The following is a 27662-nucleotide window of genomic DNA, read 5'->3' on the forward strand; positions in this document are numbered from 1 at the left end:
TTTTTTTTTTTTTTTTTTTTTTTTTTTTTTTTTTTTTTTTTTTTTTTTCCTTTTTCCAGCAGTTGTTATCCTGGTTAGAAGCCAGTTCTTCATGTGTCAGAATTCTTCATTTTGAACTTTTATTTAAATAGTGCACCTAAGAAGATGGCCAGTACAGATCCCCTAATAAATACAGATGAGAAGTAAGTGTTTTTTTTCTCCTCAGAAACATAAATACAGCAATTACTGGATTATAATATGAAAATCCTTTCAGTTTCATTAATAGGATCTTGTTTTGATGAAGCCTTAAGGAAAAATAACTTTGATATTGAATTAACATCCTAGAGAAGGTGACACCAGCACCAGTGAATTTACACATTAAGGGAGGAAATGTCTCTTAAGCTTTTCATTAAGTTAATCAGCACTTGGTTAGGACTGGTTCTGTAGAGATAAAACCCTGCACAGAAATTCCTTAATGCTTCTGCAACTATGAAAACATATTTGTAAGGTATATAGCAAATTATTTCCTTGTATATATAGGGTACCTACAGTAACATAGGACACTGTGTGGAGTTTATCTATTATAATGCAGGAATTTTTCAGAATACTATGTCTGTATACCTTTAATGCTTTATATGTAGTGGTTTGGAATCATGATATTTTTACCAATATTATGGGCTATAAAATTATAATGATATTAATACTACAGACTGTAACATTATCCACTCAAAAATTGGATCAGATTCTAAATGGCAAAACTGGATTCAGTCATGATTGAAAGCCATAACTCCAGGCCCTTCCCAAACTGCCAAGAACTGTGGCAACACTGTCATCCAAACCAGAATTAAAACCAGGCACAGACAGCTCTTGCTGGACTATCATGTTTGCTCTGCTTTTGTAGTAGAATCCAGCAAACAGAATTCAAAAGCACTGTCAACCAATTTAGCATAGATTTAGAATTATGCCACCTCGTAAATAACTTGGGTTTTTTTGAAAAAGAAATCCACAAAATATTTTAAAAATAACTACTTATTTTTTACTGAGACCTGAAGAACCCAGCACTCTGCTTGTGCCGTGGAAGTTCAGGCTGTGTGACACAAAGATACATCTTTAAGAAGCTGTGACTTGCTAGAATCACATGGAAGGTGTATTTCATGAGTAGTTCCTGGATCACGGTATTCCAAAGGCAATTTTTCACAGATGAGCTGAACAGGAAAGGCACCTCTAACTGCACTTGAGCTACAGGATGATGGCAGACTATAATTTTCTATGCTTTCTTATTTTCTGGGAGGCAGTATCGATGCACAACGCTCCAAGAATGCACTTGGTTATATGTTAACCGAGGTTTACCTAAACTTTAAATAACAGGTTTCCTCTCTACACAGGGGTTAGCCTCAAACCATTCATGCTTCTCCACAATTACAATGTTGCCCAAGCTTTTTTTCATGTTTAACAGTTGCCATATAATGACATGTGTTTTCTCTTACTCTTTATGACCTAATCAGCAAAATGTCTTTTGAATAATTAGTGGGTTTGGATAAATCAGAGTAAGTGCTTTTCCGTGCTCTGTGACACAGCATTCCTTTGGCTGTGGTCCTCAGTATCTGAATTTAGGGTTAATGCCCCTAAAAACCTGCATTTGCTTAATGGACTTGTATAGGATTTTTGTAAATTGCCTTTTGTTATATTCATAACAAAAAGATCTTGTGAATTATACACCCAAAGATTCTGCAAATCTTTTTGTCATCTGTTAAATTATCCTGTAATCCATCTCAGTTGCTAAAGCATTGCAAAACTTCCTTTGGGAAAGGCAAGTCATCATTACAAATGTTGGCAGAATAGAATAGTTTACTGGCTGTTTGGAAAGGAGTCCTACTTAATAACAAATGAAACCTCTTGAAAATTTAATCTAATTTATTTATTCTAAATTTTGTGGACTTTTGAGTTGTTACAGTATTCCTAGATTATTCTGGAAATAAAAGGTGATTTGTGTTCTTCTGAGTATGTTCTTCAAAGGCAGAGGACTTGCAAGAGAAGCAATAATGCTGTTGTTCTATTTGAATCCTTTAGAAACATTAAAAGCAGCACAGCAGCAGAATTTGAAGGTAAAGAGGGATAGAATCATCAGGGATGAGTTCAGGAAGCTGAACAATGCACAGTTTACTTTGAAGGAGGGATTGTCTGAGCAAGTGATGCGTTACTGATAGTTACTAATAAAATGGGAGCAATAAGCTTAATACTAGTTTATATCTGCTTAAATTGCTCAGAAGTTTGTCATTTTTGGTTTAATAAAAATACCTTTTGGCTTTTTGACAGTGAAAATGCAGAGCCCTGAGCTGGGCTGATGACTGGGGGACAGGTTTCCATGGCAGAAAACGTGACACTGGAATCAAGCCAGATTGGTCTGAGAGATTTGCTTTGACAAATGCTCCTGATATTGATACCACAAACTGAATTCCACTGGTGTTAAAAACAGTGACAGTTTTGCTGGAGAAAAACTATTGGTATTTTCTGTAACTTTGCCTGGAGCAAAGCTAATTGACACGAGGCTTAAAATATCAGTGGGTTTTCTTTCACCTGACTGTAGTGCCAGTAATACCAGCAGAGTAAACTGATTGAGAAAAGATTACAAAGGGCCACATTTTTATCTCTGAATGAGTGTGAGCAATCCAAAGGATGCTAGTGGAGCTTTTCACCATCTGGGAACTGGGAAGGCTGCTTTATGTTCCCACTTCCACCTCTGATCTGCTCCTTAATCTGCGGTGGGTCACTTAACCCCTCTGCCCCTTTAGTGGCTCTGCAGGCTCAGGGGACTGGCCCTATTCGAGCACCCTACAGCTGGGTGTCTGTCAGCAAAGGGATGCTTTCTCCAGAACGATTAAGTGCTAATGAAACCACAGTCACTGCAGCTTTAAAAAGAAAAAAAAAAAAAGGTGCCTGAGATAAGCGAGTGCATTCCAGGCATAGCTGAGCCCTCCTGCTGCACAGCTCCAGACCTGACAGATGCTGTCTGATCACAGGGGCACTCCTTGCCACAGAGGATTCGCCTTTCTGCTTTAAAGCCCTCAGTGAATGCAGGATATTTGAGTTTCATTTTAAACTGCAGTCTTTTAATAGTATTTTAGAAAAAGGGGGAGTAAGAGGAGTCAGGTGCTCAGAACTTCTGAAAATACGTGTATCTCTGCAAGACCAAGCCTCCTGTCAGCAGGGTCTGACCTCTGGGAGCAGGACTATGTTTTTAACTTCTTCAATTAGATTATTCTCAGCATAAAGACATAAATTGACCAGTTTTATTTCCTTTCACAGAAAAATAGATGTGTCAGCTTCCCTTCCTAGAGAAAATAAAAAATCCAAGTTCTGTGTTAACTTTTGACTGCTGTATATTGAAAGTCCAAAAACCAGGTTAAAGCATGATACAGGTCAATAGCGTGGTTGAGAATGCCAAGTAATAGCATAATGGCATTTGTTTCATTAGTGCTTTCAGTCTGCTTTGTTGGCTTTCCCTTTTGTGAGGCTGCACATAATCCAGTCTGGTAGGAAGATTGCTTTGGAAAGGTCACGAGTTACTGCTTTTGACCTTGTTTGGAGGCAGCATAGAAATAAATTACTGGAAGAACAGGAGAAAATAAATTTATTTTAATCATGCCACTTGCCTTTGGCTGCTAGATCCAGATTCCTTAGTCACAGTGCAGTAGATTTTCTCCTTTGTATTTATCAGCCTTTAAAGTTGCTGTAAATTGCCATTTCAAGCAGAGAAAAAGTAAACATTACCTTGCTAGGTGAATTAGTCCATGTGACGCAGAGGGTTTCAGAGGAGATTAAGTGGGCAGAGACGCTTGGCTGGAGCTCTGTCTTTGGGTTTTTAGTGAGCAGCAGAAATCATCCAGCTCATAACCTTTATCCAGCTGAACTGGAAGCCTGCAGAGTGTTTTGGTCGCGTTGTCTTTGTTTTTGCTGCCGGCCTGAGGAATGTCCTTACTCTCACCGGGGGCTGAAGATGAACCAGAGCGTTTTGATGGGCTCTCTCTCTTGTACTGGTATGCTGGGGGCACTCTGCTGGTCTGCAGTTGGGCAAAGGACAGGAAGGAGCACTTAAAAGCTGTGGGCATTTCCAGCTTCTTTTTATAATCTGCCAGAGTTTATAATTTAGATTTTTGCTTAAGTGTCAAGTAATATCTGTTTTGTGAGGGAAGTGTATTATCCTGGATAAACATTTTGTTAGTGCACATAAATAACTAATAATTTCTCTGGAATAGAGACCAGAAGAATAGCCTGTATGTTCTGATAAGTCCTTAGAAGATATAAAACCTAAAGCTGTTGAATTTCTTTGTGTATTCTGCTAAAAAGTAATAGAAGGAAGTTAATTTTAATTACTTTTACTAGAGCATCTACACAAAATGATGTGCACTTAGTCTGTTAGTGTTCCAGGACTTCACTTGGAGTGTTGAGTTTAGCGTTTTCTAGTCTAAGAAAGTTATAGTGTACATTCTGCTGAATTTTGTTTGTTTATTTTGTCCATTGCCTCACATCTGCTCTGTGTGCTAAAACCTTGCTTACTTTTGCCAGACCTCGAGAAAAGAGCAGCAACATCTGAGTTTTTAATTTGCATCTTTTTCTACAAAGAACAATGAAATATTTTTTGCTATTCCTGCCAAGTTGTTTAGAACTTTATTTCCTTATTTATGCTGTTGAGCATATTTCTAATGCTCTGGGGGAAGTATTCTAACACTTCATGAATATTAAATAGTGATAACATGAGATAAATGTTGGATGGCTGCTGAATCCAAGTCTTTTACAGTGAAACTGTTAAAACCCTGTTTATTTTATTAGAACTGTGACAAGCAGCTTGACTTGAGGATCTGTCTCTAAGTTTTGTGGGAAGAAAAACTAACACTGAAAGTCAGCTAGATATGATATGCTAAACAAATTCGGGGCATTTGAAGATCCTTGTCTTTATTTTTGTATGATGAAGTAATTTTAAACTGTGTGTGTTGGAGGGATTTCATATCTAGAGCATAAAAACACCTGGGTATCCTTTTCAAAGGGTCAGTTCTTTGTAAGTGCAGGTGGCAGCATCCTGACAATTCCACTGTTTCAGAGCTATCTTATTTCTCTCCACTGTTTATTGTTAGTTTGTATATCCTCTGTATCTTCTTTGTCATTTTATGTTAGTTAAGATCAGTCTTTTGAAAGTGTTGCCTGTTCCTTCTGGCAACGTAAATCCTTTCCTATTAATTGTGCTGTGCTTAAATTTGATCATATTTCATGATCATTTTATATGGTAGCATATAAATGGGTCCCACGATTTCTGGTGAACTCTGAACTTTAGACTTCGAGTCTGAAATTTGATCTTTTATTACTAAGAAAATGCTGTGTGAAAACTGCTGAGGGCATGGCAGAGCAAGAATCAGACCAGAAGTAGCAAAAGGCAAGAGGGAAAAACTACAATAATTGTCTGTGTTAAAGATCAGTGTAGCCTTTTTGAGTTTGCAAAGATGGATACAAGTCAGGACAGACCTGCGAAGAACATGGCTAAGGTGCTGTCTTTCAGCTTCAAAACAATTTAAATTCAGGGGATAATCCAGGTGACAGTACTGGGTAGTAACACTACTAAATAAAAGCAGTTTGGTTCACTTTTAGCCTTACAAAGGGTGCCCTTGTGCCCTGTCACATCATTGCAAGGTCATGTGCAGTTGTCTCAAATACAGCCCAAATACACTGTCTGGGTTTCATCATTTCTTTTTAGCCCATGAAACAATTACTTCAAGAAATCCTACAGTGAAAATGGCACAGTGTTTGAAGCATAGGCCTACTTTTTGTTTCTAAATATGAATTCTTGGGTCTCTTCTTATAGCCAGCCTTTCTAAAGCAGAGGCAAATTTTGCCAATACTGGAGAAACTTGCTTTTCAGAGCAAGTGTTTATCCCTTGATAAAGAACCCTCATCCAGTTTTCTTCTACAAAACTAAAAATACTGCAGATGTTCTTTAGAAGCTGGATCTCCTGCCTGGTGCCAGAATTTAAGCACATTTGGACCTTCTGGATTTCTCTTTTCCATTGCCATGGCCCCAGTTAATGACATGTACCCTGGCTTTTGCAGATATACCCAGTTTCAGGCATGGAGTTCAGGCAGTGTGCTGGATTAGGTTGTGTGGGAGGATTTGGGTCACTGTGTCCTCCAATCTGATCTTCTTTCACCCCTTGCTAATGAATTCTGGTTGTTCCATGTCACTTTAACAACACTCTAGAAAATACGACTCCCTGTCTGATACAGAACAATATGTAGGTCAAAACAGAAAAACTTGAATGGTGCTTCTGCTCTTTTCTAGAAGAGATCTGGTGAGCCTTCTCCAAAAATGGTACAGTGGCAGGACAAAGGAGCTATGATACAACTTGCATTTTTTAAATCATAATTCATCTAAATAAAAAATAAAAACTGTTAAAGGGTAATCTGGACTTACAGGACTTCTTAACACTTTGCGTTCTCGGAGTGGTGTGCTGGTCACGTGTCCCATGGAACTGTAAATTTAAGTTTCAAAACTCTGCTTTTATTCTTCCTTAATTCTTTAGCATGATCAGCTGCCTCCAAAATATTCCTCTGCCTTTAGACAATTTCAAGTGCCACCCTGGTATTTTCTCGTGGGGTGGGAGGGTACACAGGGGACCAGGCAAAAGAGTTTGGAAAGAAACTCTTCTTTACAACAGAAAAGGAAATCAGTGTTGAGTGATGAATTTAAGAGACTGTAGGGAAAATATTATGTTCATAAATTATATGTTAGGATATGCTTTTGTGTACATTGTCTTAGCTGTGGTTTTATTTGAATATTCATTACCTGATCTAAGATGTTATGGTATGTTTTTCTTGCCTACATGCTAAGCTGGACCAGGTTGTGGGGTTTTGTTTATATTTAATCATAAACCTTTTATTATAAACCAAATGGGATTCACAGTTTCCCCTGAAATGCTTTGGGGGAAAAGGAAGTAAACTGTGTACACTTTGGAGTACCTTGTCATCTGACATTTGTGAGGAGGAGGTTGATTTTCAGTTGGGGAACAGTGGAGAACACTGATTTTGGTTTGCATTGAAGTTAAAAACGTGGTCACTGTAATTTCTGTTATATTAACATAGCTCTACCTGCATTTCTGTGATTTAATGGCTTTTATTTTGTTCCTTAGGACCATTATGGGCCCTCATGGAATCAATCGAGCCGTTCACCGCATTTCCTTTTCTGATTGTCAGAATGGATTAGGTAACTAAGATTGCACATCCTCGTGCTTCAGAGTAAACCAAAGCTTAAAAAACACCTGGTGAGCTTTTCCAGGTCACACTGTCATCACCAACAGTTTATCTGGCTTTTGGGGATTTGGCTGTTAATACATTTAGCACAGGAGGTGGAATAACCAATTTCTTGCTCGTTTCTTGTTGTTTTTTTTCTTTTCTGCAGGAGTTAAAATTATTGGAGGTTATCGGGCACAAACAGCAGAAGATTATGGGATTTTTATAAAGAGAATTCTACCTGGAGGGGTTGCTGCTGTAGATAGTAAGTAATTTTGAATTTATTTGTTACAAACACACTACATGTTAAAAAAAAAATCAGTCAAAAGAAATTTCAACTCAGTGTTAATTCCTCAACTGTGAGAAACAAATTCCAGTCCCACAAACGTTTGTGCTGTGTGCAAGTAATACAAATAGCTAAATAACACTTATTTTCAGTGGCTATTCTGTGGTTAATAAGACTGATTGATAAGTCTTATCACAATAACCCATCTTAATTAGGATCAGGAAGTCATTAAAGTCATAAAATTGTTTATTGCATTAAATCACATAAAATTGAAAGGATAAGTCCTGTTTTAATGCCATGTTCATTATTTTGCTGTTGATTCATGAATTACTGTTGATTTCGTTACAAGGCCGTTTGCTCACTGGTGACCTAATTTTGGATGTCAATGGAGAAAACTTGATTGGAGTAACAAATGAAAGGTAAATTTGATTAGTGAATGTTTATTAGAGCTTGGAATATCATATGCAGATTATTTTGAACATCATCAATGACTGAGGGAAAGAGCTCAGCTCCCCTGAGGTCCTTGGAGTTCAACTGGCAATTAATTTATCCTATAAATCTAATTCAGCAAAACTGTTGTGGAAAAGTGAATGACTTTAAGTTTTTATAAAGCCAGAAAAAACTGGTTTCCTAATGCTACAGATTACAAAATGTGTATGAAAATAGCATTAGAACATATTAAGCTGTTAAAATATTTTGATGACTATCTGTTGGTTCAGTGCTGGTGAATGTGAATGATTCAGTGAACAGGTAATGGGACAGTGAAGGGGAAATGGTTTAGAACAATCTGGAGGTGGTTTCTGTAACTGGATCACTAGAGATCATTGCAGCTTAGTGCTGGAGACAGAGGCTAAAAATTCAAATAGAAAATCCTGTATGTATTGCTGAGGGAAATCCTGAGCAAGGCACCACATCTGAGCAGTGGGTTTTTGTCTGGTGTGAGCTGTTAATCCTGAAGGAGATCCAGGAAGGTGGTGGGATGGGCCAAGGAGAGATGGGGACAAACGGGAAGAGAAGGAGAGGTCAGTCCCAGCTTGTTGCTGTCAGCAGCACAGATGCACCACAGTCTCTCTTGCTCCACTCTCCAACGCTTAGTTGGAGTTACGTTGCTGGAAAAAGCTCTTTTCTCTGTATCTGGCAGTGAAAATGATTAACTCTGCTAGGAATTTGCCCATTTTCCTGCTCTTTTAGCACTGCTCTGTACTTCTTGACAGCCCCCTGGTGTATTTATCTGGCTGTTTTCCCCCTTGTAGGGCTGTTGACATCCTGCGAACAGCATCAGCATCTAATCACATGTCTCTGCTCGTTGCCAGAGATGAAGAAGCAAAGTAAGAGAAAAATTGTTTTAACCTCAAAACTAATACAGTGCTGTATTTTGGGTTGGAGGGGTGGGCTGGCATGTTTTTTTTCTTTCAGATTAGATTTAATTGCAGGATTACACCCCATGTCATGTTTTGCTGTGTGGTATTTGGTACCAGTTCATTCTGAGATCACTTGCATCAATTCAAGTAGCAAGCTCAGGCCAATTTGAGTTTAAAGAGGAGGATTTCAATGTTATATTCCCAGCTAATACCATTAAAAATTATGTGCTGTGGCAGTTTTTTTAATACTTCTCATGTTTTAAAATAATAAAAAATTAAGAATCTATATTAGAGCTGCAGAACCACAAAACTATACGATGCAAACGGGGCTTGCCTTCTGAAAAAAGTCAGATTTAGTTATTGTTTCCCCTCAGAAATTTGCTTTTCAGTCTTTAATGAGCTCTGAATGGTTTGGATAAGTAGGTTAAACTGTTCAGTGCAGCAGGTAGTCCAAAATACATCCATTATAAGGGCATTTATGTTAAATATTGCTTTAACTCCACTGTTGGAAGTTAAGCACATAAACCTATATTGGCAGAGCATCATCGGAAGCGCTGGATCCAGGTCTGTGTCCCCTTGTGACTTAAATCTCCAGAGAAAAGAGCTGTTATGTAACTATTTTTGATAATCATTGCAAGAGTATCTGCTGCTATTTGCCTTTCCTGGGATGTTCCACTTACTGAGTAATCTCTGCATAAAGGATTTTTCTCCAAATTCCTTTAGCCTTTTGTCCAAGTTAAGCTTCCTTCTTTCTGTTTCCTTTATTTTGTGTATTTGACAGACATTTAAATCACTCTGTAGCCTCTCATCTCTCTCTTTTCTTTTTTTTTTTTTCCAGACTGCCCAGATATATGTGAGGTCCACTCTTAATCTGCTTTTATCTAAAGCATACTGGCTTAGTTCCTCTAAATTCCTTGAATAATTAAAATCCATCAGTCCTTTAACCACTCCGGGGGTAGGAGCAGTAGCCTGGGCTGGATTTGCCCTTCCATATAGTCCCTCACCCAGACACCTGTGAATTCATTTCTTAGGACTTTACATTCCTGTGCTAAAATATTATAGATTATTTAGTACGATAAATTTTGTCTTTTTTTAAAAAAAATAATGCATCCAGCAGCTTTCAACTGCACTCCCTGGAATTACCTGGGAATTGCTCTCCCTGCAAGCAGTTAATTTATTTTCTCTCTGTTTAATCCTGCAATACTAATTTGCTGATGTTTCTGGCTTACATCATTCTAGATTACTTACATTTTTTAAATCAGATATCACTGAGATAATCATAGCTCAGATTATAAACTTGTTTTTTTTTAATTAGGCTGGATTCGATATTAGGTGAAATAAGCATTTTTGTTTTATCTTCAGTGCTTGTGATCCAAGATTTACATCTTTGCCAGTTTGTTACAATATGATGGGTAACAAAGAGCTTCTGCTTTTGCTTTGTAGTAGTAGTAGTATTTTCAACTATTTCCATTATTTCAACAGTGCACCTGACCAAGAATTGCTCTTTATTTCAATGAGAGATTTCATCATGAAAAAGATAAAGCCTAAGGAGAGACAATATTTAATGTATAATTATGATGAAATGGACTAAAAATTTCTGAGAAAACTAACTAGAAATTAGAATTTGCATCTGTTTTGCTCATTAGTGAGTAATTAATAAATATTTCTTCTCTTTTTTTTTTTTTTTTTTTGAGGTGCCACGTCTTTGTTTGCCAGTCTCTTCTGAGTTCTTGTTCAGTGTAGCTGAACTAAAAGCATTCTTTAAAAACATGAGTATGCTGTAATCTGATTCCTCCTAATATAAATAACTTTTTCTGGGCCTAGGTAATACCACTGTTTTATCATTTCTAATTAACTTGGATTACAAGTTTTTTGCAATCCAGGGTAAAGAGAGTTAATAATTAAACTTATTTTAGCAATAGCCCATTGCATTCACAGTCTGTTGCTTTTCCATCTTTATCCTGTATTACATGATCTTTCCTTGCCTTTTCTGGACACTTGGCAGGGCTTTCCTCTTTCAGTTGAGGTTGAGCTTCCTTCTCTCAGGAAGGGAAACTCCAGTGCAGTGCAGGTTCCACGGGGTGCATTCAAACTAATGCCAAATCCTGACAAAGAGGATCTTTTTATTGCCACAGGAAAGAATTCCACGACCTGATGGATAAGTATGGCTCTCACAGTGACAACAGCTCTGCAAGAAGTTCTCCAACACATCTGTTAGCTGGTGAGAGATCACTTCCAAGCCTGACATCATCCTGTAGGACAGCCAGCCTTGGGTGGAGTAGAAACTTGCACTTAAAACTCTTAATCTGGGGGGAGATCTCTTGGAGGAAGTGACTGAAAGTCAGGCAAAACACACATGGTTACTTCGACTGTGACATTTAGAGACTAAAAATATACCTTGAGGGCTTTGTGTGTCAGTGTCCTCAACTTTTAAATATATCACCATCTACTTTCAGCGATTTTAATTAATGGATGATGTGACAAGTATTTGGTATTTGTAGCTGAAATGTGCCATAAGATTTCAAAGCACTAATAAAAGATCTGAGCTAGAGTGCCATAAATTCTGATCTTTGTGGAATTGCTGCCTAATTAAGATGCTTTATATAGCACAGGGGATTATTCTTTAGGAAAGTCAGTTCAGATTTTGTTTTTTGCTCCTAGATTGGAAAAAACTGCCACTTTCCATGTTTTAAAATATTATTCCTGGGACCGTGGGTGACTTGCACTTCTCACTGTGTAGACTTAAGCTTCCTTTTGATTGTCTGATTGCTTTATTTGTCTGTTTTCCAACGTGAAAATAATCCTGCTGAACTTCCATGAGCTGAAATTTTGTGCTTTTTCCCCAGTGTGTATTTTATTTCTTTTTTTGTCGCCATTTCTTTTCCTGAAGCAAAATCTGTAGAGAGCCTTTCTTCTGGGTCATCCTCAAGGTCACAGAGTCCTCAGTTGCATCCAAAGGAAAATACCACCACCAGCAGCAGAAATAATTCTGTGCCAGCACCATCCCCAAAGCTTGCAAAGTAATTTCCAAAACTGACTGTCACTGTCTTGTGTGAGCTGCAGGAAATGCTGTGTTTGGCTGGTCAGGAGAGTTTGGGTTGAGCACTAAGTGTTAAACTTTTGTTTTATTTTTTTAATTTTTAATCCTGTAACTTATAATACTGTGGATATTGCAGACTTTCAGTTTTTTTAGTAAGTTATTTTCCTGTTTATTTGTCATTTACATGGTAGAAGTTGATTAATCAGGTTGACTTTTGATCTGTCTCCTAAAGAATTAATGCTTCTGGTTTATGTCCAGGTGATCTCATATGCTTTGGAGATTTATCTATATATATATAAAAAATAGAAGTTTTTAACTTTGTAATATAATGTATCAATTTTTTTGGTAATTGTCAGAAGTAACACCTGAAGTTGCTGATTTTGTAGCAATTTGTCACTGTAATATTCGAACATTGAGACCGTGTCCACTATTTCTATCTGTTGCTGTAATACGTATTTGCAAAATAAGATAAAATGTTGTTTCAATCTCTACTGAGTATCTAGTTGTGTGAAGTAATTCTACCTTTCTTTCTCTTTGTAGGGATAGTGCATTTCAGATTATCTCTGTTTGCAAAGGAACAAGCCTGGGTTTGAATATCATGGGAGGAATTAACAGAAATGAAGGGCCTTTGGTATATATTCAAGAAATTATCCCTGGTGGAGATTGTCATAAGGTAAAGACCTTTTCTCCCTTCAGACACCTGTATTTCTGCCTTCATTTAGTACCTGCTTCAGTATGTTATATATACAGTCATATTTTAAATACAAAATTTGTTTGTGTTTCCCCTTGCTTTGTCTTTACACAGAATTATCTCATGGTAATGAAAATTATTCATAAGTTGATTTGAGGTAAATCTTATTCCCCAGTTTATGTATGAGAGGGTACAAAGTCAACTCCTGTAAGAGGTTGCATGGTGGAAGGTAAATAGGAAGGATGGGGCAGAGCTACAAATTGCATCTCTTTGGTCATTCTTGGACATTGTAAAAATCGTGTTTCCCTGAGGCTTTATTTAGATGAATCCTTGCAGTTGGAAATCATTGTGTAGGCAAATTAAAAGGCAATACTCTGAAACTGCAGATTAATAAAATGTATGAATCAGTTCTGATTACTGTTGCATTATGTAAATCAGGAGGACTTGTCAGTTTAAAAAATAAATAAATACTGTAACTATCTGGTTTAAGTAAACAGAACTGTTTATCCAAGAATCTCCTTTGGCATCCTGAGTTATTATGATTATTTTGAAGTGTAGATAACCAGCTTTTGCCTCTGGCCAAGCAAAAGGGTACAAGCTGATTTCACAAACAATGACTTTTGTCCCCAAACAGTCTACAACTCTTTGTTACTGAACTTTTGTAGGCTAAGTTTAATCCTAAAATATCAAGTAAAGGAAAACATTCAGTGTTTCTCAAAGACCTCTTTTAGTACATAAATGTTAATCATTCTCCTTTTGTTTCTCCTATTTTATTGTGGCTTCTAAAACATTTCTTTCTCGTTGCAAACATGTAAATGAAAGCCTGTCCCACATAATCAATAGGCTGAGGCTGAGACATCAATTTTCAGTGAGTTCCAATATTAGCAATGATAGAGGTAATTTCCCAGTCTTGGTTTATCCTGTTTGGGAAGCTGAAGCAGAAAACGTGTTTTAAACCTCTGCCACATGAGGGCACCGTTGAAATGGATATTCTTTATAATAGACTGGATGAAAGCAAAATAAAAGATCTACAGCTTTTTTCTTTAATCAAAACCAAAACACTGAGGGACAAAAAAAAAAATGTAATAAAGTGCTATCATTGGTTTGAGATGACACAGCTAAAACTGTGGTATGTGGGTATTAAATAGGTATAATTATACTGATCTTGAAAAGGTATTTTTCTTATTTCCCGTGTATCATCTGTGCACACTTTGTTTCACTTGGTGATTAATTTCTTAAGAGCTGAGGAACAGAGACGTGTAATTGGATGTTTATTACAGCTGACAAATGTCATAACAAACCCTGGCACTGTAGGTGGGTTACATGAAATTCCAGCTGAATTGTTGAGGCCTCTTATAAAATGTGAGTAAAGAAAGCTTTTTCTTAGTGAGAATTCTAGCCTAGCGTGTATAAAGTCTTGTCTTATAGTCTCTCAGACAGAAATGTGATATGTTCTCGTGTTGGTAGAGGATTTGCAATTAATTTAACTGAAGCACAAAGTTGACAATGTTATTTCTGTCATGGTTTTGCCTGGTGAATTCCTAACAGACTGATCTAGTTTTCTCATTAACTTAAGATGGCCAGTGAGTGCCTGATGAGTCCCATGTATTGCTGTGAACATTTGGGTTTGAAATACAAATGAATCGAGCTCACAGCTGAATTAATTATTAAAGAAGCTTCCTAAAATCAGATGGGCTGGTGCTTTTTGCTGGAAAAATCTGTGGTTCCTTTGGGTGGGTTTTTTTTAACAGAATATGTATGTGGGTCCAATTTCTTCTTTAGACAATATCTGGGGTGTGTTCTGTCTAATGAAGTTTTTATAATGACTGCTGTGATGGTGATTAATGCTCATTCGATCTGTTTATTCCTGGGAGATTGTCAGAATACACAGCTGCTCTTGGTATTTCTTGTCTCAGCAGATGCAGAGCAATATGTGAAAGTGCTGTGATTTTACAGTTCTTTCTGTAGTGTTAGCAATTCCTATGGAAATAGAGGGCTTGGTTTTTTATTTGTTATCTTAGGATGGACGACTGAAGCCTGGAGATCAACTTGTGTCCATCAACAAGGAGTCCATGATTGGTGTCTCCTATGAAGAGGCAAAAAGTATAATCAACAGAACAAAGATGAGGTATCTGCTGCTACTGTCAAACATCTAACCCTCCAAAACGGTTTATGATATGATGTTTATGATCAGATTAATCTGAAATGAATTGAAACACAGGCATATTAATTTTTTTAATATTCAATTGCAATATTATTTCATAGAAGAGACTGAGATGCACCTTTTAGACCTGCAAAATTATGATAATTGAATGCTTTCAAAAATAAAAAATCAAAAGGGAACCCAAACCCAAAGCCTTTTTAATGATGGGGAACAGAACAACGTTTTAGAAAAAGATTTAATAAAACCACACAGTGTTTGAAAACTTGTAATTTTTTTCAGAAGTAACATATAATCTTAAAAACAATATAGCATATAATTTGTTGAAACTTTAATTTTAGGTTGGAAAACTTCTGGGAGATAGCTTTTATTAGGCAAAAAAATATTCCCAGTTATCCAGAGAATCTGCAACGTCCTGTCAGCCTCTTAACATCTTCTGTGGCATATGGAGAGCAACAGGCTCTTCCATCTCCTAATGGGAAGCTTGTTTCAACATTCACTCCAGATGCTGTGAGTACACTTATTACTCCTCTTAGAATAAAAGTGAGAAAATGGTTGTTTTTTCCTAATTTTGAGTTTCCCTTTTAGTAAGAAAATGGCTATTTTTCTGCACAGTATTAAGTCTTTGGAATATCAAAAGTTTTGCAAAACTCGTGTTTTGTAACAGGAGATTAAACCACACTGATGAGAGGAATAAGACTATTAGTTGACTTGGGGTAAGAAAACAAATCAAGTAAAATAAGCATTAATTGTGTTTTTAGATACAAAGTTCTCCCTAATGTTTCCCTAGGTCGTAAAGTTTTGGAATTTGATATATATAGTTATATATTTCAGAGATAAAATGCTCTCTGTTTGCTACAAGTATGTGAATAGGACAATCTCACAAGTTACACTTGCTCTGTGATGATGAGATTTTTGCTTTAGAAAATACCTAGAAGAATGTGGGCTTTTTCCCCTTTCAGCTCAACAACAATTGTTTTAATTCATACAGCTCACCTTAAAGAAGTAAATTTGTAAAAGAAATAATGTTGACCATAAGAATGATGATTTTAAAACTATCATTCTAATTTTTGAAAGAACTTCTTCAGTTTATCTGACTTTTAAAACTAAATAAAATATTGCCTTGGAACAAGAATGAATAAAATGTTCCGTGTCAAACACAAAGACAGAGCAAGTGATTCTCAGTTCTTCTTATGTTTGTACTTAAAATTCTTGCCCATTTTTCTTTCCTGTTAGGGATATAAATATTGAAACAGGTTGCCTAGAGAGACTGTGTTATCTTAATCTGTGGAGATATTCAAAACCCAAGGTTTTGAAGAGGCCCTGATCTGAATTTTTCCAGTGCCATTCCCTCTCACCACCAGCACCCCCTCCGTGCCTTCCATTGTTGCTTTGATCTATCCAGCCCTTTTTTAGTCCCCCGGTCTTCCTTCCTGTCCTTCTCTTTTTACATTAATGTGTATCTCTAGTTTGACTCGTGATCTGCTTTAGGAATGGTGTATCATGACTTTTGATTTTCTTTCACAGATGGAAACTGGAGTCAAGATGGGAGAGCAGCCTCCAATTACGCCTCTAGACAACAGTCCTGCTGATGTGTCTGCCACGGGTAAGTGCTGATTTCATTCCCTGCCACCCTTTTTTTTTTTTCCTTTGATAACTGTCTTGCAGCACACAGTACATGGTGAGACTCAGTAGTCTTTAAAAAAAGGGAATATTTTTATAGTCCTAAATAAAGGACTGAGATCGATGGATTTTTAGGAGCTTCTGTCAAGTATAACTTACATTGTCTTGAACAAACAGCTGAAACCAAACAAAAACGAGTGATCACAACATTTGCTATACAGCAATAATGATAATAGACTCAGGAGAAAGCAGATAATGAAGACTCACATATAGATCAAGATTAGGTTACCATAGAAACTGTGCTTTCTTGATTTGATGAAATTCTGTGGATGGATGCTGCTTGCATGGGGTTTTTTGTTTAAATCAGGGCAGCATATTGGAGGGATAGAAACAACATGCAGACCTCTAACAGCCTTGCAATTCATGACAAATAGAATATATATGTTAATATTGGAGGGTCAGGACATTGGAACAAAGACAAGAGTCACTTGGATCATCTCTCTAAATATCTATTTTGAGAACAACACTTCAGGAAAAACAGGGTTTGTGGAATTTGGTCAGAACCAGATATCTGGGCTTAAGAGTGGTAACTCCTCTGAGAAACAAATGTGTGTTGTGTTTGGAAACAGTGAAAATGCAGGAGTCTGACCCAGTAATGAGAGTCCCCATTGACACAGTGACAGAACTGACTCTGTTGTGTATTTCTGTGCGAAGATCTGAACTCTATCCTTTTCCTTCAGGTAGCAGCAATTAAACATAGCCTGAGCTCCTCAGCTTAGTGTCTAATGTACTGAGAAGAGGAAGAACAAACATACAGGATCCGATTCATTCCAGAGGTTTTTCCACTGGTGTTACTTAAATTATACCTGCATTTATTGTAGCCCATATTAGATATTCAGATTTAAAATGAAAGAGTTCCTGTAATGCAAATCTGACCTGTTATTTCCCTTCCTTGAAGGGTGAGCTGAATGAATGTGAACTTTTGGAACAGGGAAGATTGTAGTATTGAATATACCTGGAGATTAATGATCACACAGATTTCCATACTGACCATGACAAACACCTCAACTAAATGAAAGAAACAAGACAAAAGGCTGGTTTTTTAAAATATATTCAGGATATGAGACTCTTGGTTAATATAATGCAATACCCAGAAGCTTTATTGTTTAAAGAAGGCCACAGTTTCTTAACACATCTGAGTAACGTGGGTAGTGGAGTGGAAAGGACAAACACTTGCAGCTCCAGTTTGTGCTGTTGCTTATGTTTCATTTTCTTCTGATTTAATGGCACGTCCTTTGTCAAAGCTGCCACTTCTTTCGTGCTGCCTTTTATCAAGGATAACCTTTGAAAGATAACCTTGAAAAAATTAAAGTATCTCTTAGAGGTTTGGGTTTTTTTATGCTTTATGAAAAAATCAGAGTAGTTTCGAGAAGTTTTTTGCACAAACCCATTCAAGAGGCTTTTTCATTCTGAGCTCAAAGGAAGTGTGCCAATTCCACTGAGGTTTAGCCCACTGTCTTCAGAATTTAATATAGCATGTGAGAGGTGTTAGTGTCAGAGATTTTCAAGATGTTTTGGTTTATGCTTTTGGCATATAAAGAGAATGTAAATTACTTCGAGCTTGGAAACAGATATGCTGTGAAACTAAAAAAAATTTAAAAAAAATAGAATCCTCTGCAATTCCTTCTGTTCCTTTAGAGAGAGTCTCAAGCTGCAAAATCCTTTGGTTTTTAAATGCTGGGCTTGGTTTTGGTACCTCTCTAATCCATTAATGAAATGATGGATAAGATCTAAATTAAATTTATAAATAATGAATGCAAGCAATGAATTTTTTCTTTGTTCATACATCTAAAATCCAAAGAAATAGGTAGTTCACTGCTCCTTCTGCCTGCTGTCTGTGAGCAAAGGCTGCCAAAGGTGGTTGTGTTGTACCCACAGGTGTGTCTGAAACATGACAAAGCTGTGACTGTGTTTCTCAAGTTCCACCAAAACTCAGCATGCACACACAAAAAGGAATAATAATAATAAAAAAGGCAATTATTCTGAAGTCCTGCGTAGGGGCTGCTTGGTGCTGCTGCCTTCTGCTCCCTTCCTCTGCCTCACACTTTGTGTGTGTTGGAAATACAGGAGGTGCACCACACGTTATTAATGCAGCTGGCTAAAATCATGGAAACTTGGAGAAGGGGCTGGTGGCCTGAGGGGTGGGAGCTCTTGGAAAAGAGTTCCTGAGGAGCCTGGGAAATTCAATCTAAGCTCCTTCCACACAGCTCTTAGTTGGCAACAGGTCATTCCCTGTCTTTCCACAGTGTTTTCTGGATCACTCCATATGCTTTGGGGAGCTGTCAGCTGTGATGAGGGTGTGTCTTGGAGGTCTCTCTTGGAATTCACAAGTGTGTTTCCCCTTCTGTTTTCCTGAGTATCTGTGTATCTCTGAGAGAAGAGAAAATACCACCAGTATAAGCCATATGCTTGATGGATCACTCAGTTATTCCTGGTTCCTTTCTGCCAATTTGCTGCTTGTCACTTTTTTATACAAAAAAAAAAAAAAAATAGTGTAGGTGATTGATACCCGTAATTTTTGTGTATTACAACTATGTCCTTTAAAAAAATAAAAGTCAGTCTAAGTGTTAGCATGTCTTTTTAGCAAGGGGGTATTTAGCTGGCATCCACTTGACAAGCAGAGCTTCGGAACGAATTTTTTCAAAGCAATAGTTACTACTAGATCGTTATTAATTAATTTTTTTTCCCTCTTAGTTATTTACCCCAGCCAGAATGATGATTATGAGCCTCAGGGAAGGAACTCGACTATTCGTCTCAAAACAGAAAAGCTGGAGAGGGTAAATACTTAACAATCTACTGAGTTTTCCTTCCTCCCCCTTCCTGATGCAGGTGAAACATCTGGACGATATCTCTAGGCTGACGAACTTTGAAGGTGTAAATTACAACACAAAATTTTCCATTTGAGTAGTTCTTTCATGTTGCAGGGCAATACTTCGTTTTATATATTGGGCAAATTACTGTTTTTGTTAATCTAATTACTGATTAACTCTGCTGGGAATCCGAACATCCCTCAGGATTTTTAAGGCAGTTATTAAGGACAAAGGGTTTTGCTTATTACACTCATCTGTATTCAAGGTTAAATAATATCTGTACATCTCTCAATTAGAAGGAAAAGTCACAGAGTGACTCTGGAATAAAAGTGTTGTCAATGAGAGTGTACCAGGATACAAAGGCTCTTTGAAGTATAGCTCTTTAATTACTCCCCCATGTCCCTGCAGTCATTATCCCTAGTCCTTTCTTTTTTTTTCTCCAAAATAAGTTTTTTTCCTTCCAGGCATTGAATTATCTTGGGATTCAGCTCACAGATGAACAGCAGCAAGCCCTCAGGCAGCAACTTCAGAAAGATTCTAAAGGAACAGTGTCTTTTGGAGGTAATAATTTGTTAATTACTACGGAAAAGAATGAAAAGTAGGAGTACAGAAATTATAGATAATAACTATTAATATATTTTCTGTCAGTATTGAGTTGCTGCTGCAAATAAAATGATAGTTTGAGGCAAGAACCTTATTTTACTGCATAAAAATAAGCTCGAAATTCTGAAACTAAGTATTGGGAAAGCAAATCACAAATTTATCTAATTAGGAGCAGCCCTGGGAAAGTTTTATTTTGTGCTCACAAATTCCTAGATTTTTTTGCCTTGACGATAGGGAGCTGTAATTGTTCCAAAACTGTCTGAGCAAAGTATTGATGCTTAAAGAGACTTCTTGAAGCGACTAAACTGATGGATTTTTTAACTTCAGTTTGTGAGAAGCAGGAACATTTCAGCTATTGCACATAGAAAGAGATTTGCATGGAGACCATCACAATTCTTCTGGCTAAACCTAATTCTGATGGGAGTGAGTTGCTGCTGTTGATTATGACAATTTTGCTTGGTGACACTGACAATTTAAAAATATTTTTCAAAAGCTGTGAGACGTGAAAGTTCTGATACCAAAACTGATGGAAATTTCACTTTTTCTAAAGTTTATGAAAAACAGCATCAAAAACTAGTATGTGAAAAGTAATATTTTATACTTAACCATCCAAAAAGACACTGGATTTTCAAGTGTCTCATCAAGAAAGGTCCTGGATCTTCCATCAGATTTTACGTGGAATAAACTAACTGACCTTGATATTTCCACTTTTCTGTCATATTGTAGCAGGTATTTTTTTAATACATTCCTAATGAATGGTCCTGCAAGCCATGCTGATGGTGAGTGATGCAGTGTTTGTGTTTAGAACTTTCAATCTGGTCAGCATCAATTTTCCCAGGTCTCTACCAAGGGTTTAAAGGACCTGCAGAGGAAACCACGAGCATGAAATTTTTCCTTTTTCCTGCAGAGATACTGTGTCTCCTCACACATAATTAATTAAGGTCAACTCATTGGGAAGGGCAGGTGTAGACCTGGTGTGCAGATTTCTTTTCATTTCTATCAGAGATCTGCCAAATGTAGAGCATCTCTAACCAGGCACTTGGAAGGTGAACTTTCACACCACCTTTGTTTTCTTTTGTCCTTCACAACTTAATTTTGAGGGTGTTTCTTTCCCAAGACCTGTTTTGGACATTTTTATTCTTACCAGCTTTACCAAAAGTTTCTCTTCAGAGAGATGTGCCCGATATTCATATTTTCCTTCAGAAAGCTTACTCGGGGCAAATGCTGCATTTATTAAAGACTGGCTGTTCATTGTGATCTTTGGAGATCTTTGCATTTAGTGATGCTGCTGCTGAAGTGAACTTATGGGCTACAGCAATGAAATGTGAACTGTTTTTTCAGATTTCATTGAAGTGTCGAGGAATCTTTTTTCTGGGCAATCAAATACAGCAGATGACGACCACAAATCTGTAACGTTTGGGGTCAGTGAAGTTTCCAGCTTACAGGATTCACAGGTAAAATATGTGCTTGGACAGTGTTTAACTGCTGGGAGGAGATTATTGGAGTGTATTATATGTGAAACTACTCCACATCTTGGGCAGATGTTTAAAACAGCTCCATGTCCCGGGGTTCTTTAAGGTAACCCAGTTTCTGTGAAGCTTTGTTAAGCAGCCTAATTTGCAGAGAGCAATTAATATAATTATGTTGTGGTTTGTTATAAGCCCAGACAACAGGGATTTACTGAGGTTTCTTAATGGAATTCATGTTGCTACAACCTGTGTGAGTGATAAACAATTACTGGGCCCAGTGATTTGAGCTACTGCTACAGTGAAAATCATTTTATTCTAGAGCTGGCTTTAAAAAAGAGCATTTTAGCATATGAATACTAAAATAAAAGGACATATTATTTAAAGTAATGAAGAAAATGGGCTATTGATGTTTTCTTGATACTTTAAAAAATACTTTTATTAATCCACTTTAACAGTAAAAATAATTGTTCCTTGGGAAGATATAAATTGTTCAAAATTTTCTTAAACATTTTTAGCATTTTCAGAGCTTTAAATTATTGTAAAATTAAGATTTTCCTTTGATTTTATTAACAAGACCTCTTAATATAAGATGATAAAGATTATGGAAGCTACAGTTAGAAATACTTTCTAACCTTATGTATTTAAATACAGTTTGTAACCTGTAATTCTTTGGAGGATGAGGTGGAAAGACTTAAGAGAGAAAGAAATGAAGCTCTAAAAGAAATGAGTAAATTAAAGGTAACGATTTTTATTTGCTTTAAATTATTCAAGAGACTAGTCTTTTTTTGGAGTGTATGTAGTAATTTACTGTTCTCCTTTGGAATTTTATGTGGAGTTTTTCATGATTAAGTAAAAAAGGCAGAGCAAACAGCCCTAATACACTTGAAGATTGCACATTTTTTAATCTGATCCACAGAGAAATGAAACTAAGCAGACATTTCACAAAAGTGAATGTGGAGAAGTGACTGATTTGCAAGGCAATTTTATTTAGAAATGTGTGATCTTAGTGACTGCAGAGTCTGAGCGAGTGCTGATACTTTTGAAAGAAATCAGAAAACTGGGGGATAAATTAATCATGTTCCAAAGTAATACATATTTTCACAGACTTTACAAAATTCCTAAAACCTAAAGCAACAAATCTATTTATTGTTTCTTAATACCCTGGGTTACAACCACAACCCTATGGTCTTGAATTGCTTTATTAACATACCAAAAGATAAAAAATTTTGTATTCAGTATATGTAGCTTTTGTTCTTGGACAGGAAAATTGATCTGAGGATATAGACAATTATACAAATTCCCTCCTGGTCCAAAAAAAAAAAAAAAATTCTTTCTTGCTATAAATTACGAAAACATTGGGTTGATATGGCCAAAAGTCTGTGCTTTGTTCTGTGCACAAGGATTCTTCTTCTGAAAGCTTTGTACTGAAATGAAAGAACCCAATTTACATTGAGTGTTGAAGCCGAGAATGCTTATCATGAGTCCCTAAATTGCTAATGTTGAAAACTGACAATGATTAATCTGCAATAGCCTCATTTCTTACACTCTTTTCCCACTTATCCCAGAAATGTTCAGTAAATAATCCTCAAATGCCCAAGCAACCTAACCAGTATCACTGAACTCACTGAAGAGCTGGCTTTTACAGGGGGGGAATTTGGGATTGTCACAGGTTTTATAAAAGCTGATGATTATTTATTATTCCCACCAGAACTTTCTCAATACGTATGTTTCTGATTATACAGCATTGTTAACAGACATAGAAGTTGTACAGAAGGCAGAACATACATGGATAGAATTTAAGTATTGCTACCTGTAGTTTTGATTGAGTTTTAGGACTTAAAACTCTTCTCTTCTAGACTGAATTATTAATTCTTTCCTCTTTTATTTTTTTTTTTAAACAGGAAGAATTGTCTGAATCTGTGAATGCACAGAAACAGTTAACAGAGCAGCTACAAGCAGTCAAGCAAGTATGTTGAAGTTTCTTAAAGTTATAATTATTATTTTTAAATTTTTTTAACTGTTTTCTTGTGGAAGGGAGAAGGGAGCACTTCTTTGTGTCTTGATGCTCATATTGACTATACTTTCACACTGATTTCAACACAGAGTGGTTCTTTTGTTGCTACAAACCTTTTGATTAGATGTGGAGAGTGTTAATCCTTCAGTTTTTAGAGCAGTAATACTCCTCTGCTGTAGAATTGAGGCAGGAACCCTAAGACAACCTGGATCAGTGAAGATGGATAATGATGTAAAAGTGATTTTGCTGTTCTTAGGCAACAGTGTCCCTAATTGACAGTCCTAACATTAACTACTTTGTATGGCAGCCAGAGTCTTCAGCATGAAAAAATAGACACACTTAACAGTGCTACCTGACATTTACCAGGAAAAGAAACGGTGGTAAGGATTTTGTGAGGAATGCCTTGTTTCTGCCTCCGAATATATGTGTAATCATGAGGGAAGAAATCACAGTTTCTTACAAAACTCAGCCTTCTTGTGTCTCTTAAAGGAAATTTCCAATTGCATGTAAGTCTTATGTCATTTATAGCCTGGATTCAAACCTGAGTAACTTTGCTGTTCCCTGATTCTCCTGAATATCCTGTCAGCTCCTTTCCTCTAATGAGCTGCCTGCCCTTCTTCTCTCCTGTGCTGTTACAAATAGCCACGAGAAACCTATAGGGAATATCTGCTCCATCAGATGTCATGTGTAAAAATGCAAGATACAGTTTAAAAAGTCTTTCTAGCTACTGCTGTATTCTATATTTTTGCTTGTATATGTCGATTTGTTGAGCACCTTCATTATTACCTTCTGCTCCTTGAATATAAGGGAGCTCCTTGAAAGCTTGTTCCACTGTGGGACAGCAGGGAAATAAACTGGATTATCTTCTGGATAAAATTTAACTGGCAGTGTGTTCCAACAGTGCATTTCACGTTTCCATTCACTAATGGGTGCTCAGACCAGAGCAGATGTTCAGCCTATTAGTCTAGACTAAAGCTATTAGAAAAAAAGCCCGGTGCAAACCTGCTCTTACTGGGAAGGCAGACCTGGACCAGGCCGGTCTGAGAGGGTGTTTTAAGCACCAGCAATGCCCCTTTGCCACCACTCGAGGTCCTCGCACTTTTACTTTTCTCAGGTACTTGTCCTGTGGTGTGCAAGTCCAGCTTTGCCGTGCAAACCTCCCGGGGATAAATAGTGATCCTCTCCAGTGAGCCTTGGAAAGGTTCCACATAGTGAAGTGAAACGAAAATAATAAAATATGTGTAATTACAAGCACTACAAGTGGGCTTTTAATGGAAATTTTAGTTCTGTTTATGCTTGGTGCATTTTCAATTGTTTTATATATATCTATATTATTATATATATTTCTGTCACTTGGAACCAATATTAACAGTGCAATTCATAGTGATACAAAGGTTTTTAAAAATAGGCTACTTAGGTTACAAGTTTCCATTTAACTTGTGATGCCTTCCAGCTCCTGAAATGAGTTAATGAGGACGTTACTGAGCCCTAACGGCCTGATTAAAAGTAACAAACAACCAAAGTAAACAAACTCCCAGTTTAAGTGTGTGCTTAAAACCTTCTGAATTCAGGGTCATTTAAACATTTTTTTTTTTTTAAATCACTGCTCCTCTGAAAAAAACCAAGGTTTTATAGGCTACCAGTCATATATGGGAGTATCTTCTGTGGTATTGCTGTTGTCTACTAATTGTGAATTGCAGAGATTACAGCTTAATTAAGACAGGGGTGCAGATATTCTGGTTAATGAACATGCTTTGTTAGTACCAATTCATTAAACAGTGCTTGAATCAGTAGCTGACAGGAGGGATGGATGAGCTCTTAGGATTAGAATTATTGCTAAATTTGAAATGAAATAGCAATTATTTTCTAATACTGATGTATGACAACTAAAATACACAAATTGATCTATTTTTAATTTGAAATTGGGATGAAATTGGCACAAAACACAGAGAGGTGCTTTTGAACCCCTGAAGTCTTGTCAACAGCATGAATGTGGACTCTGTAATGTCTTTTGTCCTCCTGGAGGAGTTTGACTGTATCCTGTGCTGCCTGAAAGTCCTGGGTCATATCAACCTGAATGATCTCTTCTGTGCTACAGCTTTTTCCATAGTTATTGTCAGCTGAAGCACCTCAGCTAAACTTAGTAAATGAGAAAGGTTGTGAAGATGCTGCTTGTGGTATCCCAAACTGCTGGACTCGTTGTTCACAGGGCTTAGATTTGCTGTTCTATTCGTTTTTTCTAAGGGGAAAAGAGGGGCTTTGAATGGCTGCTATTTTTTTTTAATTTATTTCGCCCTGCCTGAAAGAAGTATTTGGTTTATTTTCATTTCATTAACTTTTCAGCATACAGTGTTTGTAAAATTAATGGCTAAATATAATCGAACTGTAACTAGAATTTTCACATCATTCAAAAGAATATTTTAGTTCCAGTGTTTGTGGTGGCTGGAGTATTACTTGGATAAAACCTTCTCCAGACACTCAGATTTATCCAAGGCAGAAATAGAACCTGGCACAGGAAGAAAACTACCTTGAAACTTTGTAAGGGTTCGATTTCTCTCCTCCAGCTTTCAGTTTCTTATTGGTTGAAGTGGTATCCTTTCCCTCTGTGCCTCCCTGCTCCAGAAAACAGCTCTGGTTTGTCAGAAAATTTTACTAATTCAGTTGTAGTGTGTGTAATTGTTTCATTGTAATGTAAGAAGCCATTGTTTGTTAATTATTCCTTTAGGTCTCTCACTGTTGAAATCTGGTCATACTCAGTCTGCTATTACAGAGAAATTAATATTCAACAACTGAGTTTCTGAAAAAAAAAAACAATGGAGGAGTAAAGGCAATTCTGGATTATATGAGATTAAACCTTTATCTCAAGGAGGTCTTATTTCAAAACGAAGACCTCCCTTTTCATTATAGCAATTTTCCCTTCACTTTTCTGGTGTCGATTTATTTAAATAATTCTTGTGTGTGGGTTTTTAAGATGCCACCCTTTGTCAAGGCTTTGTATTCATTTATATTAGTCAAACTTAACATCAGAGCATCTTTTCCCTTTTGTCTCCAAGAGGGTTTTTTTCCCACCTCCAACCTGTTTCTGAAGGATTCCTTTGTTGCTGAAGGCTCACAGCTCTGTACCAGCAGGGCCCAGCTCTTCTTGCTGTCGAGTCGTATTGTTTCTTAGAGTGGCAAAACCGTGCCCTCTACAGAGGCAGTAATTTTGACCTCTGCTTGTATAGATTCATAACTTCTAAGAAGTCCCTGTGCTCTCTGAATTGTTTCTAGGAAAAAGAATTGCTTTGAGCAGCTAGAAGGAGGGGTGGATTTGTTCTAGTGTGCTCTCAGTAATGACCCTTGTGCTGCTCGTAGCGCTGCGAGCAGACAACCATGAAACCAACTCACCAAATAACAGGCAGGCATGGAGCAATCACCTTTGGAATAGTCTGTGTCTCCAGGTGGAGGTGAATAAGTGTAGAAGAGGCTCATTTCATGCTTTAGGCTTTCAAAAGGGGGAAAAAAAAAAATCATTCTACCTGCTGTCAAATTAAAGATCATTTAAACGGATCTCTTATTGCTTGCGATCTGTAACAGAAACCTCGAAATTATACAACACAAATGTCACCTGTATTCACTGCTGATGCTGCTGTTCTACGTGTGGGATCACCTCCCCTGCTGTATTTTTTAAGAGGCTGGGATGCACAGTGGTATTTTATTGCAGACCCGTTGCAAATATGAGGCAAATGATGTCCTGTATTTATGTCACTGAGATGAGCTGACCTCTGGCCTGAACTATATTGCTCATTCAGGCTAACAGTGTACAGGTCAAAAGTCATCTGAAGCTGAGATTAGTAGATCATTTTACAGAAGAAACATTATGACAAAGTACAGGAAAACATGACTTGAAGGATATTGATTGCACAGAGCAAAACCTTCCATGTTAGGGAAGAATTAAATCTGCATTTGTAAGCTTAACTGACCTCTCCAGACATTTCTATTATGGCACCTCTTAAATATTATATGCCAGTCCTTCCACAAAAATAGGAGATTTGGTCACTTAGGTTTTTCAGAAACAGTGACTTCAAGCCTACTTTCTAGAAGGTTATTTCCTACTTGTCATAGTGTGTTTCTCCTCTTCCACCACCTGTTTTCCCTCTAGTTCAATTCCCAACCAGGATATAGTTGTAATAATAAGATATAATAGGTGGACTAGAAATAGGATACTCACCTAAGTGTCCTTAACTGAGGAATTTGTACAAAAAAAGCCTCTGTGTGTTTGTGTGTTTAAGGCTTGGAACATTAATTCTT

General features: G+C 37.0%; 1 protein-coding gene across 4 annotated transcripts in view; it reads left to right on the plus strand.

Moving 5' to 3' along the window:
- The window catches only part of STXBP4 (syntaxin binding protein 4), a 65227-nt gene that overhangs the window by 1566 nt on the left and 35999 nt on the right, over window positions 1–27662 (plus strand). For 2 of the 4 annotated variants that reach the window (XM_027882430.1, XM_027882433.1), the window contains exons 1-16: window positions 3898–4016; window positions 7155–7228; window positions 7424–7519; window positions 7890–7959; window positions 8794–8868; window positions 11037–11122; window positions 11792–11921; window positions 12482–12614; window positions 14654–14760; window positions 15135–15303; window positions 16321–16399; window positions 19171–19253; window positions 19751–19847; window positions 21231–21343; window positions 22010–22096; window positions 23260–23325. In XM_027882430.1, the coding sequence (XP_027738231.1) occupies window positions 3949–4016; window positions 7155–7228; window positions 7424–7519; window positions 7890–7959; window positions 8794–8868; window positions 11037–11122; window positions 11792–11921; window positions 12482–12614; window positions 14654–14760; window positions 15135–15303; window positions 16321–16399; window positions 19171–19253; window positions 19751–19847; window positions 21231–21343; window positions 22010–22096; window positions 23260–23325 (1533 nt within the window). In that variant the 5' untranslated portion in view covers window positions 3898–3948. Of the gene's footprint in view, window positions 1–59; window positions 183–3897; window positions 4017–7154; window positions 7229–7423; window positions 7520–7889; window positions 7960–8793; window positions 8869–11036; window positions 11123–11791; window positions 11922–12481; window positions 12615–14653; window positions 14761–15134; window positions 15304–16320; window positions 16400–19170; window positions 19254–19750; window positions 19848–21230; window positions 21344–22009; window positions 22097–23259; window positions 23326–27662 lie in introns of those variants that run through there. The other 2 variants (XM_027882431.1, XM_027882432.1) reach the window with 2 other exon arrangements.

Source organism: Empidonax traillii, unplaced genomic scaffold, assembly GCF_003031625.1.
Source record: "Empidonax traillii isolate 1590-97213 ecotype Southwest subspecies unplaced genomic scaffold, ASM303162v1 scaffold105:size1093405, whole genome shotgun sequence".
In the NCBI taxonomy this organism is placed as follows: Eukaryota; Metazoa; Chordata; class Aves; order Passeriformes; family Tyrannidae; genus Empidonax; species Empidonax traillii.